This window comes from Ambystoma mexicanum, chromosome 8 (assembly GCF_040938575.1).
Source record: "Ambystoma mexicanum isolate Mex_15411 chromosome 8, UKY_AmexF1_1, whole genome shotgun sequence".
In the NCBI taxonomy this organism is placed as follows: domain Eukaryota; kingdom Metazoa; phylum Chordata; class Amphibia; order Caudata; family Ambystomatidae; genus Ambystoma; species Ambystoma mexicanum.
The window spans coordinates 663725073-663739753 of NC_090929.1; the positions used below are offsets into that span (position 1 = coordinate 663725073).

Consider the following 14681-nt stretch of genomic DNA (forward strand, 5'->3'; position numbering starts at 1 on the left):
TATTTGCCACCTGGCTTACTCATGGCAATTTATTCTAAAGTCAAGTCCATGGTTCCTCCAAGTATCAAAGACTGATGATGCTCCTTGCAATGTCCTTTTCTGTGAAGTTATTTCTGTTGGTGCAATCCCTACGCAAATTAGGAGGTTTGCATATATTTGGACTCACAGCGCCAGGACAGAGCTCTAATAGATGAGTTTTCTGCACCTGTAATGATCCTGCAGTTTTATTTTTTTGTTATGTTTTAAAATGCCATCTGCCACTAATGTTACCATAAATGAAGATTGGGGAAGGGGTGGGCAGTCTGGGAGCACGAATGAGACTGTATGGAATAGCATGCACTGCATTTGGGGGGGAAGTAGCAGGACTTTATTGTGGCTCCCTCCCTCCCCTATCTTGCGATGCTGAATACTCCACTGTATACCACGGGTCGGACACATGGCTATGCTATCCTATGCACTTTGCAATAATGCAGCCACAGATCAAACTAAGCCCCCATCGGAGCCGGCCTCAGATAATGACTGAGTCCCCACCACCTGGCCGACTCAGCTGACAGGAATCACCAGGGCTCCCTGCGGCACAACCTGCCTTCGCATCCGTTCCACATCCCTGTGGTCAGCAGCTGCTGCAGCAGCAGTATGGAATGGGCGGCCCCTGTAACTAAATCCTTCTGTTCTAACATGACAATGGTGAAGGCTTTTCCATGTAGGGACAGCTGGAAGTACCTACAGGCCCTGACTACCGCCTGGCTCTCCTTCTCCGCCTGGGAGTATTTCTGTTTGGTATCCAACAGGCTGCGGCTTGCATACAACACAATGTGGCGAATGTGTGGTGTCTGTTTGTAAAAATGGGCTAAGATGGCGCCCAGACGCACTGGACTGTTACCTCAGTCTCCTTGCTCGAGTTGAAATAGGCCATGTCTGTGGCCGAGGTGATGCTGGCCCTTATTGACTCAAAACTGTCCTGGCACTTGGGAGTCCACACAAATTCCTGCTTGTGAGCTCCCTCAGTGGTGTGCTCACGGTGTCATAACTTTTCAGGTAGTCCGAGCAGTAACTGGCCAGCCCCAGGAAGGTTCTCAAGTCTGACATGTTTGTTGGACGAGGGGCGTCAGTTAGCGCAGCTACTTTGTCTAGATCGTGGTGCATACCCTGGTCTGAAAAGATATGGCCAGAGAATTTTAGAGTCTTCTTCTGAAACTCGCATTTGTTTGTTCAGTGTGGCTCGGGCAGCCTCTAAGGTCAGGCAAACCTGATGCAATGGTTTGGCATGTTGTTGTGTTGACTTGCCAAACACTAGAATGTCATCGCTATAATTGAGGCAGTTTGGTATATGTTTGATGACCTGATAGATTTCTTCCCGGAATATCTCTGCTCCGGAGGATATTCCGAATTTCAGCTTCTTATAGCAATATAACCTCATGTGTGTCACAATTGTGGTGATATAGCGCGACTCCCGGGTGAGTTCTAACTGATGGTAGCCCTTGTTGAGGTCGAGCTTAGAGAATATTCTTGCTCTATTATGGCTATTTATTTATTTATTTATTAATTCTTTGTTTGTTAGGCGCTTATACAATAAGAATATACTGTTTCAAAGTGCCCACAGGGCAGGGAGGGAGGGAGTGAGGGAGGGCAGGAAATACATTACAACACAATATTAATAGCAGGGGGGATAGAGGAAGAGGGATGAACCTACTATGCCTTGTGAGTATTCACAGAAAGGACAAGGGAAGAGGGGGTAAGTACTGGGGAGTCCGAGCTTGTGGGTGAGCCATGGACGAAGTGCTAGGAATGATGAGTGCTACAGGGCCTGGGCTGTGGGAGGTGTAAGTGAAAGTCTCCAGAGCAGAGGGTGTGCAGATGCAAAGTGCTGTGGATAGACAGGAGCTGGGAAGAATTGGTGTGGGAGGTCAAGGCCCTGAAGCTGCCTAAGGGCTAAGGATACTGATTCAGCAACTGTGGCATTAGCAGAGAAGAGAAGGAGGGAAGGAGGAGGAAAAGAGGAAAGTCTTGAGGAGCTTCCGGAATTTGAGAAGAAACTGCTCAAGGCAGGGCGGGGGGGCTATTCCAAAGGAGGAAGCCTGCAGAGGAAAGTGAGCAACATCCTGCCCTCTTTTTAGCTAAATGCTTTACACACAAAGGGTTAGTGCCAGAGGAGTGAAGTGGTTTAGAGGGAGAGTATTTAGTGGGATAAAGTTTAAGATAGTGTGGTCCCCGGGCCCAGACATCCTTTTGGATTATGCAGAGGGATGCTAATTGAATCCGTGCAGCAACTGGGAGCCAGTGAAGACTTTGTAGTGCAGGAGAGATGCGTCCCTCAGCTTAAGGCCAAGGATAAGTCTTGCTGCCCTATTCTGGATAAGCTGAAGTGGTTGAAGAGTGGAGGAAGGAAGATTCAGGAGGAGGCTATTACAGTAGTCAAGTCGAGAGAGAACTAGGGCTTGAGTCACATTGAGCCTCTGAGGGAAAGTGAGAAAAGGTAGAATTCCTTTGAGAAGGAGGAGCTGATAGTTGGACTTCTTGGCAATGTCCTGAGTGTGAGGGAGGAAGGAGAGAGAGGAGTCTAATGAGGAAGGCTAGAGTGAGGGGAAGAATGAGGGAGCAGGGCCCCCTTTGGGAAGGATGTCAGTTTTACAGGCGTTGATGCAGAGATTATTAGAGGCACACCAGGACTGCATGGCAGATAACCAGTCAGGTATGATGGAGGGTGCAAGAGGGTCAGCAGGGTGTCTGAAGAAGAGCTGTGTGTCATCTGTGTAACACTGGAAGTTGGATGAGAAGGAGGAGATGAGGCATGTGAGGAGAGCAAGGTAGATGCTAAAGAACCTCGGGGAGAGAATAGACCCCTGGGGGACACCACAGGTGGGGATGGAAGTAGGAGAGGAGAAGGGGCCCAGGATGACTTGGGAAGAGTGGTTAGTGAGGAAATAGGATAGCCAATCCAGTGCCCATTCAGAGATACCAAGTGTATCGTGGAGCCTTTGTATGGGGATGGAATGGTTAACTGTGTCAAATGCAGAGGAGAGGTCAAGAAGGATAAGGACAGCTGAGGAGTTGGAGTCCAGAGATGCGAGCAGTTCTCCACAGGTGTTCAGAAGAGCAGTTTCCGTGCCTCTGGATGTTCAGAATCCAGATTGATGGTAGTGGAGGCCACCAACAAGTTCAGTGTGAGAGTTAAGTTGGGGCTAGGCCAGCTTCTCCAGAAGCTTCCCCAGAAAGTGGGTGATGGAGAAAGGGAGATAGCTGGCAGGGCAGGTAGGGTCAGATGAAGTTTTTTTTCAGGAGTGGGTGCACAAGGAGTGCTTCAGGGGGAGGGGAAAGATCCAGTGATAAAAGAATGATTGCAGAAATCAGCGAGAGCGGGGGCAAGAGAGCCAATGTTTTCCTTGATGGTCCTGGATGAGCAAGAGGAGACCTGTTTAGAAGAGACCTTCATGGAGTGGACAACTCTGGTAACTGAATCATGTCTGTAATCCATGGTGCTTGGTGCTGTTCTTGCTCAATTGCCTCATTTGGCCAGCGCATGTTCATACAGAGCCTTATGGACCCCTGTACCAATTTGTTCGGGACAGGCACTATAGGTGACACCCATGTAGTGGGCCCGACTGTGAGCTTGATGATGTTATGGCCTAGCAGCCGGCAAATCTCTTCCTCTGCTTGTTTCTGTCTGTTAAAGGGGATCCCTTGGTAATGTTGAGGCATAATTGACAGGTCGATGTGCAATTGCACTTTGCAGTTGTGCAGCTTGCCCAAACCCTTAAACAGATTGGGGAATGTCTTCACCACATCGCCATCTGGACCCAGGTATTTGTGTGCCATCAAGTGGTACAAGATGTGAACTAGTCCCATGTCGACCGCCATTCGGAAACTCAAAATACATCCGCTGTTAAACTCTGTGGACAGCAGTTGTAGTTGTATGCCTGCTATACGAGACTTGTGAGTACACGTCGTGAACATGTCTTAACTCGGTAAGGGTTTTTTGGGCCCATATGAATATATGTCAACGGACACGGCTTCAGCTTCAGTGGCTTCAGCGGGCGGGGAAGGAGGTTGTATGCCTCCTTGCTCATCACAATGACTGTAGCGCCAGTGTCAATGAGAAATTCGGTCGGCGTGTTGTGGACTTGTAAGACCAGTGTGGGGTTGTGCTCTTTCGCCACTGCATTTCCAAGTGCCCACAGTTATCCCTTCTTTCGGTGTTCATCTGGGGAGGAGGAGGATTCACTTGTGTGTATCGGACATTTTGGTGGGAGCGGTAGGACCCTCTTTTCTTCTGGGGACCGGTATGGTCATCGTGATTGGTATTTATCCCCTTCACTCTTCGCTGGGCGTGCTTCCTGTATTCATGGCCTGCTTCTTGTCATCTGTGTGGTATTTTTGTTGCCTACTACTTCTCTGGCATCTACTCTGTGGGGGGCTAGGGTCACATTTCGGCATACAGATCAGAAATGGTCATCATCTCCGCATGACGCGCATTTATGTCCCATCGTCGGCATGTGCCCTTGTGCGGACATTTGTATCCGCATCTGTAGCATAATTAGTTGGACACTTTAACTCCCTCCTGAGATGTTGGCCTCCTATCTGAATGAGGTCGTGGTCTTTTGGCGTTGTAGATAGGATCGCCTTGCCCATGTTGATGACCTGTTGTGAAATGGCTGCGTCAGTTCCGGCCATAGCCAAGATCTCATCCAGAGACCCCTGTTTCTGAAGGAGTTTCTTTTGGAATTCAGGGGACTCTCAGCCCGCGATGACCTGGGAGCTTCCTCATTGGAATATCTGTGAAATGCGCAATATTTTATGTGGATGCAGAGGCGCATAACAAAGTTATCCAGAGTTTTCGCCACTCTCTTGGTTGTGTGGAAAACGTGTCTCTCACTGTCTACATTGGTATGTGGGGCAAAATACATGGCTGGAGCTTCCTGAATCACTTTGAATGTGGCCTTCTCCTCATCCACTAATTCATAGAGAATGGGGGCACCCTCCACTGATGTCACTATCTTCTTTTTCCTATCATCGCCCGTAAGGGGCATTGCGCCAACATAAACTTTAAAGCTCTTGGACCATCGCATCCACCTTGGGCCCCAATTGCTGTTGTCTTAGATGTCGGAAGGAACAAGAAACTGCCATGGCACTGACTCCTCCAGTGGCATTTAGAACGCACCTAAGGAACGCGCTGACACAGTCGCAGGTATGTCTTCTTCTGACATGGTGTAGTGCCCTCTAGGGGTTGTAGCCGCTGCAGTGAGGGGTCACCTTCTGCTACTTGAATAACAAATCCACCTGGAGACAGCACATGGAAGTCACCGGAGCAATGGCACAGCACCAACCCTGGCCAGCAGAAATGGGGGCCCTCACGGTGGGGACAACGGGCCCTGAGGTCTGTGGTGGCACCAGTAGACAGTCTAGGGTCACTGAAAGAGCAGGCACGTCCCTCTGCCACGTCGTAGCTGCAAACCAGCACTGAAAATGGCTGGCACAGCAGATGGAACGGCCCCCACTCTTCCCTATAGTGCTCCTTGTCTGGAGGTGAAGGCCAGTGATATCAGGCTCCTGCCCTAACGTCGCAGAAGACTAGAGGTAACCTGCGACAGCAGCAGTGCGGAAATGGGTGGCACGTGGTGCAGCGAGCGTGCCTTTACAAGCGCTGGTTGCGCTGATAATTAGAGCAGGTTTATCAATGCCGCCGCCCAGGTCATGCGAGGGAGACCGCACCGGCAGCATGCGTCTCAAGACCCTAGGCCACCGCGACAGGCAGCATGAATATTGTTCGTTGCCAGTGTGAACCTGGCTGACAGCCCAAGTCCAAAGCTCCCGGCCTTGAAACCAGGGCCATCTTAAGCACTTTTGGGGACCTGTGCACGAGCATCTTTGGGGCCCCCCTCCACCAAACCAAAGGAATTAAGTGATAATAAAGATCTGCCCACCCCTGCGCGATCACAAGCCATAGGTTGATATGCTGCGTCACAGCACTCAAAATATGCATGTCTACTGCCTTTAAGTCCTCTTACCCTCTTCATTCTTGCTCTAATCATAATGACAAACAAGTGCCATTGGAAGGCCAACATTATCAGTCTAAGAAAAGGTTACTTCTGTTCTAGTGTAGATACAGAAGACTTTTTATCAAAAGCAGCCAGGAAGGTATGCAACCTGTAGTATTAATGCAGGACCGTATGTAACAGGTACATGTAAGCCAGAATAGGCAGAGAGCTCACATTTGCTGCATCACAGAAAGTAAACGTGCTCAAGCATGGACAGAGAAAACCAATTGGCAGGAAGGTGAAAGCTACACATACCCTGTCATAGATATTGGATGCAGATTAGAAGCTACCAGGAAGGTGTCGGTATCCAGACAGCCCGAGATTATAAGTGGAACATGGTTTCCAAGTGGTGTTGCCATTAGAGATCAAGGGAACAACAAATGCCTGTGGTGTCCAATATATCAATTCTCATTATCTTAGTGGAAGCAACACTATAGCCAGTGAAAGCATGAGTGAAGCTGTTTTGAAGATCATACCCTGAGAAGGAAATCACTCTGAAGGGCTGACAATTTTTTAAAGATATAGGGACTGGCAATTTCGAGAAGCTAGGCAATACAAGATTGAATGAGATTCCCAGGATCACACATTAGTCAAGTAGTGAAGCTGGGATTTGTGCCAACTCTAAAATTTCTGCATTTGAACATTTTCATTACCAGTTCTTACCATGAACTAAAATAATCTCATTTTATAAAACTAACCTGGAAAGTACACCAATCACATTACCAAATATGACCATTTTTAAAAACAAAATATTACAGAAGGGTGAAACACATAATGATTCGAGCTTCATTCTCTCCATCATCAAGAGCAGTATGTAAGTACCAGCATGCCAATCAGTGTGATTTAACAGACTTAATCTGGTTTTGCTTTTTGTATTTTAAAGCTTTACATACTTCCAAATCACTGGCTTGTGAAATTGTCATTTATAAATGTGCAGAAAAACCTGACTTTTACAAAAATGCAAAGCGTTTTTTTGTGTCAAACGAGCAGACTTTAAAATATGCTTGCCCGAGTCCTACACCATCTGGCCCGCTCCCTTCTGTCTACCACCCCTTCCACTCAAATGGCCTACATAAGAAGAAAGATCAAGTAATGGGCTAAATGATGCCACCAGCATGCGAGAAGGCAAACTTCATAGAAGACAGTACAGTATTGTACGAGATATTAGATGATTTGACTAGGATCACTGCATTGTATGCTGGCAAAGCCAGGATGGGCCATGCTGAAGTCTTCCATATTTGGGAACTGCCATCACAAGAGCGATGGATAACCTATACAAAGAAAACCACCTTACACTATGGGAAACCATTAAGAAAGACCTAAATAGGTGGGCAAAAATAGTTTCTTCATGGGCGGGTCAGCTCTCAGCACTTAAAATGAATATACCACGATGTTTCTTCGACGAAGCTCGTAAGGTTCTCTTGCACTTCTTATGGGGGGTGGAAAGAGCCCACAGCGACGCAAGGAGTGGTCTGCATCCTCTCAGTTGATTTGTTGAAACACATTTCAAAGCCAGATAAACTCCCATATTCCCAGACAACTTCTATCATCGTAGGCAGCAATGTGTTCGGGTTCTTGACATAGGCCAGAATGTCATCTGCGAAGAGAGCCATTTTGTACTCTTTTTCCAAACCTTTCCAGTCCCTGGATCCGGGGATCTGATCTAATTTTAATTGCTAGTGCTTCAAGTGTAAGGGCACATAATAGCGGGGACAAGGGGCAACCCTGCCTAGTAGCCGACGAAGCTGAAATTCCTCTAATTCTGTTCCATTGGCCATTAGTCTGGCCTTTTGGTTTTGCATGCAATGCCATTGCACCCCTGTACCAGCTTGTATTCAGTACCATTCTTTGTAGGACAGCACTCAGGAACAGCCACTCAACCCAATCAAAGGCCTTCTCTGCATCGAGAGTGACCAGTAGGGTATCGGAATTGCCCTCACCTAGCCCTGCCATCAAGTCTAATGTCTCGCAAATGTTCTCTGCCCCTTGCTATCGCCTAATGAAGCTGACTTGAACGGAATGCACTAGTTTGGGAAGCAGCCTATCTAACCATTTTGCCAGTACGCTAGTGTAGATTTTCGCGTCTACGTTTAGTAATTATATCAGCTGGTAAGAGCTGCTATCCACCCTGTCTTTCCCCTCTTTTGGGATTGATACTACTCAAGCTTGTGTGAAGGATTCCAAGGACTTCATCTCCCTCCAGAATAGAATGAAATAGCTTACACAGAAAAGGCCCCAGTTCCCACTGTCATTTGTAAAAGGCTGTGGTGTACCCTTCTGGGCCCATCTTTTATCGGGAAATGGTCACTGACCTAGCTCCATTGAAACCCAACTCAGGTCATGGTCAGACCATACCACCACTCATATTCCTGCTGCCATTATTGCATATTCATTTTCTGCCACAACTAGGCTATCATGCGCTCACTCCTCTACAGCACTCCCTGCCTGGACAGTGTGGGAAAGGCAGTGTCTTGGCAAAGATGAGGGAGGGGGGAATAGAGTGGACTGTAACCCAATGAGCGTTTTAGCATTACAATTAGATAATTCCAGTGGTTGCTGAGGGTACGGCTGAGGGGGAGGGGTTGTCAGGGTGCTGCACAGGTTTTCAGGGTAATTCAGTTGTTATGCATGGGGCGTGTGTGTTGTGGAAGGGTTTTGAATATTGTGCAAGGTACGCAGAGGCTGTCGGAGGTATGTCACAGGTGTTGTCGGGGATATAACAAATGAGCCCCAGGCTGCCAACCAAGGGTAGCATGGAGCCGTCAAAGTCCAGCACAGTGGAGTGCCCCCTGCTGCAGCTAAAGGCGTGCTCCCCCTCTGAGAGCACACAGGACTTGGGAGCCCCTAGCAGTGCATGTGGGGGCTGCAGGGCCCCCCCATTATGCCAATGCTGATGGGCTGCCCTGCACCACCCAAGCGAGCATGGCGAGATCCGATTCCAGGCCTGGCTGTCACAACCAAATAAAGGGAGGATTTTTCCTTGGCTGTAGCAGAAAAGCATGTGCAATACTGCGTTGTTTCAGCATGCGATTTTAACGTAATGATGTACTCGGCCTCTCAAATATAAGTGCACGGGCGCCCTGCTGAGACTGGGAAGGAGCAGAGCAGGGCACAGGCGGCAGGAGGGAACAGCACCCTGCACCGAGGGCAGGAGACGTGAGGTAGCACCCTGCACCCAGGACAGGAGGCGACACACTTACCTGCTGCTGCACACCCACTCGCTTTCCTTAATGTCGGGGCCGACACGACAATGCCAACCCCCAATCAATCCTACTCAGTGAGCCAGCACCACCCGGGGCCTGGGGTCAGGGGGGAAGTAATAGAGCAATAAATGTTGCTGATTGCCATTGCCCTGTCTTGCCTGAGGGCCGAGGCTGCAGCCTGCAGCAGTGTGCTAACGTGTATTCTAGCACTGCTAGAATACATGTTTGTTTCGTTTCGCAATTTGTATCATAACATTATTAAAAATGAATGATGCAGCATGCTGGTGTGGTGCCCCTAGAGGCTGACTGATGTCAGGCAGCCGCCTGAGCTGCCTGACACAAAGACCGGCCCTGTGAGCGAGAATGGGTATCCCCGCCAATAGTGTATGTCATGCTCCCGTAGCCACTGGGTCAGCGACTGACATTCTTTTCGCCTGTTGAGTGTTTATGCTGATAAGTCTTGATGGACACTGACCTGTGTTCCCTTAAACTCTATCGTGCCTCCCCTATGTATTCTATTAAACACAATGTCCTCTGCGGGAGCATTGTTAAGTAGGCCTGCTATTAACTTTTTCACCAGTCTTTCCAATGAGATTGTCGATTCTCTCTGATGATCTCTGAGACCCATTATTCCTATGTTACATCTTCTCTCCCTGTTTTCTAGGTCATCAACCTTGAGAGACAGAGCCATCTCTCTTTCCAAGTCCTCTAGCCTGTCTTTCCCCTCTTTTGGGATTGATACTATTCAAGCTTGTGTGAAGGATTCCAAGGACTTCATCTCCCTCCAGAATAGAATTAAATAGCTTACACAGAAAAGGCCCCAGTTCCCATTGTCATTTGTAAAAGGCTGTGGTGTACCCTTCTGGGCCCATCTTTTATCGGGCAATGGTCACTGACCTAGCTCCATTGAAACCCAACTCAGGTCATGGTCAGACCATACCACCACTCATATTCTTGCTGCCATTATTGCATATTCATTTTCTGCCACAACTAGGCTATAATATAGACATGAAAACGTCTTGTGTGGAGAGGAACACAAGTTGTAAGAGCTCTGAGTAGGGTGAACCATTCTCCAGGAATCGATCAAGTGATAGCACTGCAATACGCCTCTAGAAAGTCATCTGGTCCATACACCGGGGGAGCGGCCTCCTCCCTAAGTGAATACCAGTCTCTTTGAAGGTCAACCAGTCTCTTTGAGGGTCAACTAGCATATTAGAGTCCCCCCTCACAAAACAATTCACCAACTCCCACCCGTTGAAAAAAGAAGTCCCTTTTGTGAGAGACACCCATTTGCAAGTAGGGCCACCTTCCAGGAGCCCATCTCCCCCTTAACACCTTTATCATAAACACAAACTTAAACCTCCAGGTGATTCGTGACTGTCCAACTCAAAGTTAGCATCTGCCTGCCCATGTGTCCGGCTACCTCAACCACCCTCGCTTCGATTGACCTGGCGCGGACCATGAACTTCACACTTAAGTGCTGTTTGCCTCGTGATGGCGTATTCAATTTCCGGAAATTCTTTGTTCCAAGATGCCGCTCTCTCTTTGATAGGTTCTTCAAACCTCTTCTGGCAATCTTCGATTTCTGTCCGCTTGACACACCACTTTCCAGGTTGCCCTCTTGTATGTTCTTCAGGGCTCATTCCACTTCGTCCGCTCATGTAACGCGATATTCTACTTGTTGATATTCGAACCTGAGCGAGAATGGGTATCCCCGTCAATAGTGTATGTCGTGCTCGCGTAGCCACTGGGTCAGCGACTGACATTCTTTTCGCCTATTGAGTGTGAATGCTGATATGTCTTGATAGACACTGACCTGTGTTCCCTTAAACTCTATCATGCCTCACTCTCTGGCTTTTGCTAATGTATCAATTTTTTGTTTAAAGTAATGGCACTTAGCAACTACCGATCTAGGACCTTTGGGAGGACCGCATCGCCTATGTATTCTATTAAACACAATGGGCCTCATTACGACCCTGGCGGTACGCAGTGAACAGCGCCGTAAAAGGTGCCGGTGCCGTTCACTCCATACCGCCGCATTACGAGTTCCTCTCGCGGGACACGGTAAGCACGCCTGGGAAAACGAGGCGTGCTTACCGAGTCCCGCGAGGGGAAGAGGGAGCAAACAATGGGCCATCTCGTAATGGCCCGTTGTTTGCTCCCTCTCCCATTCCCATTCAGCCCTACAAGGGCTGAAATGGGAATGGGGAAGGACCGTGTCCGGGTCCTTGGAGGGAGGAATTACCGGGCCTTCCAAACTCGGAATGGCCTGGTAAATCCTCATTCCGAGGACCCGGACCCCGACGCGATTTCGGCAGCAACCATGCCGCCAATAGCGGCATGGTTACCGCCGAACTCGTAATGAGGGCCAATGTCCTCTACGGGAGCATTGTTAAGTAGGTCTGCTATTAACTTTTTCACCAGTCTTTCCAATGAGACTGTCGATTCTCTCTGATGTTCTCTGAGACCCATTATTCCTATTACCTAACACAATAGCACTATACCTTGCCGAGTTTGTTCACAACCCTCAAACCATTTGTAAAATGTCATTTTGGCTATATTGCACAAACACCTGCAACATGCATTTGTTTATAGCCCTCTACAACATATGGCTAAAAATGGAATTAAAGTTGGGCCTTTTGATTTGAATAATTTGAGCACCGTAATACGAAGAAAATTCATGCCATCTTGGGACTTGTTATTGGTATACTATACATTTTTGTGCAAGACATGATTTTGATGTGAGTAGTCCTGTAAATATGTATTTTATCGTTCAATATGTATAAGTTTGCCCAGCACTTGGGCTAAAGATGATAATAATACTGTTTATTCTTAATTTGATATTTGATATATTATTATCTGTTTACTTAATTTTTAAATGTATTTTGTTGAATATCATTTGTTTATTGCTCTTATTGTTATTTAACGAATAATTGTTTATTATGTGTAAAGTTTGATTTTTTTTTTCATTCTATATCACATTAAAGTTTAAATTAAATTAAATTAAATTATTCCTATGTTACCCTTCTCTCCCTGTTTTCTAGGTCATCAACCTTGAGAGACAGAGCAGCCTCTCTTTCCAGGTCCTGTAGCCTTGCATCCAGCCTCATCTCTATGAAGTATGTAGACATTTGATTGGGTTTGTGTTTGTTTCGCTTTCACACGCTCTTGGCTAGATCTGAGGAGATGATCAGCTCTGGTAGTCTTCCAGTGGGTGTCCGCACCCTAGCTCCAACACTGGGCATTCTGATGTATGTCCTATTGTGCTCTGTCGTGGGACCGCAATGACTTCCAGCAGTGCTTGCTTACTGTTGTCTCAGGCTACTGGCTCGGCGTCATCATGCCAGCTTTCTCCTGACTTGTTGATCTGTCACACAAGGCCCCACTGCAGGGACGTCATTTCACCAAAATGCCAGGGGTAGCGGAAGTGACATCACAGTGCCACGCCCCCAAGAGTGACATCACGGGAAGTGATGTCATTTGACCACACCCCCACAGGAAGTGATGTCATTAGACCACACCCCACCAGAAGTGATTTCATGTGACCACGCCCCCCACATTACATCACACATGACATCACAGGAAGTGTTTCATACAAGAATGGATCATCATATGTAGCAGTGTCAAGGTCCATGTTGCCACGTGAAGTGTATGAACCCCAATCCCCTCTTTATGTGGATCTGCCCTGTTATTTCAACCGGACTACATTCTGGGGGGACAGGGACGGATAGGCGGGCATGGGGATAGGGGAAAGCCATGATAAAAGGGGAGAGGGAGAATATTTCACCAGAAAACATGTATGGCATCCTTCAGATTTTAATGATTCTTCTTCTTGTGTTATTTTGGCTGCCAAAAGATTAGTTCAAAATGTGTTCAAGGCATACAGCGCAATACTGAGTGATACAAACTTCAGTACCAAAAGCCTCATCAGTCCTGTCCCCATATTTTATGGAGGAAAAAATCCTGGCTGCATTTTGCATTACTCCCACACTCACCAACACTCTTTGTATGCCTAGGTTTCTGTTCCTACATGTTCATTGTCCTCCACACCCCGCACCTCTCCATAATGGTACACATTCCAACAATTAGTACTATTGTATAGATTTTGGGATAATGCCCAACAGTTGCTCTTCCTTCACTCTGATCATAAGACTTCAAATGTAGTTTCTTACCAGATTGAGCAGAACAGTGGCTTGACAGACGTGCCGGTGCTGCTGTTTCAATGGCATGAAAGGTGAAGATTCTGACTCGAAGGCAGGTTGTTGCTTAGGTGACTGGAAACCAGAGGAGAGGTCTGTGAGTGTTCAATGGCAAGAGATCAAGAAGACACAGAACTCTGGTAGTGGAGCTGCAGATGTTTGGCAGAGAAGAGGCTGCAAGTATGGCAGGTGCTGTTTTGAGGTCACAGAACTCTGGTAGTGGAGCTGCAGGTGTTTGGCAGAGAAGAGGCTGCAAGTATGGCAGGTGCTGTTTTGAGGTCACAGAACTCTGGTAGTGGAGCTGCAGGTGTTTGGCAGAGAAGAGGTTGAACGTATGGCAGGTGCTGTTTTGAGGTCACAGAATACTGGCTGTGATGCCGATGGTGCCGGGCTGGTTTTCACAGAGGACACTGACTGGGTGTGTCTCATCATTGCTTGGGTGACTACAGATCAAGGATACGGTGCTGGCATTGTGAAGACAGAACTGTAGCTGTGGGGCAGCTGGTGACTGGCTTAAAGGAAGTTGCTGCTTAGATGGCTCATCATTGCTTCACATGATCTATCAAAGACAAAATGTAATAAAATTGTTGATTATAAAACACTCCCTCGTCCCACAAAGCCTGAGTTCATATTTTCTCTATCCTGACAACACACACAGGTCCAGTCCCAGATTTGTCTCGTGGAGTGGGGACAAACTGGATGCTGTAATGGTGCAGTGTGGCGACTCCACAGAGACAGTAGAGGGGGAAGGCGCACATATCGGGACGTGTATTATTTGGTGACAATCACTGTATTATTCGCTGCCCTGCAGTAAAGACCTGTGGGTAGTTTCCCACCTGAACACAAGCTAACCCCCTCGGCCACGCAATAAAGGGGACACACACACAGAAATCATCTGCTACTTGTTGGGGCAGTCTGGAGGGGCTCCTGCTGGTGGTGTTTTAAACTGTTGCTTGGTCTTTCATTGTTATCCAGCCGGGCCTGCCCCACATAAAATCAAAAGTCTATTGCAAACAGTGAAAGACAGGGGAACTTAAATGAAACAAACCACACAAGTGGAAGCTGAGCCAGCTAGGAGTCAAACAGGGGTGATAACTTGTGTCTGAGAGAGCTCATTCTAAAGGGGTAACAACCCCCTGTATGTGGGATAAGGCTCAATTTGGCCCATGGCCCCTCACTGCTGAATGAGTGAGCAGGTTTTAAGACTTTGCTGATTCTGCTATCCTAAAGGCTCGAGCCTTCTA

At 47.7% G+C, this 14681-nt stretch overlaps 1 protein-coding gene across 2 annotated transcripts in view; it reads right to left on the minus strand.

Annotated features, from left to right (window-relative positions):
- LOC138472305 (transcription factor HES-5-like) overlaps positions 1–14681 on the minus strand; it is an 89383-nt gene that overhangs the window by 53864 nt on the left and 20838 nt on the right. For both annotated transcript variants that reach the window (XM_069610431.1, XM_069610430.1), the window contains exon 4: positions 13411–13996. In XM_069610431.1, coding sequence (XP_069466532.1) covers position 13996 — 1 coding nt within the window. In that variant the 3' untranslated portion in view covers positions 13411–13995. The remainder of the gene's footprint in view (positions 1–13410; positions 13997–14681) is intronic.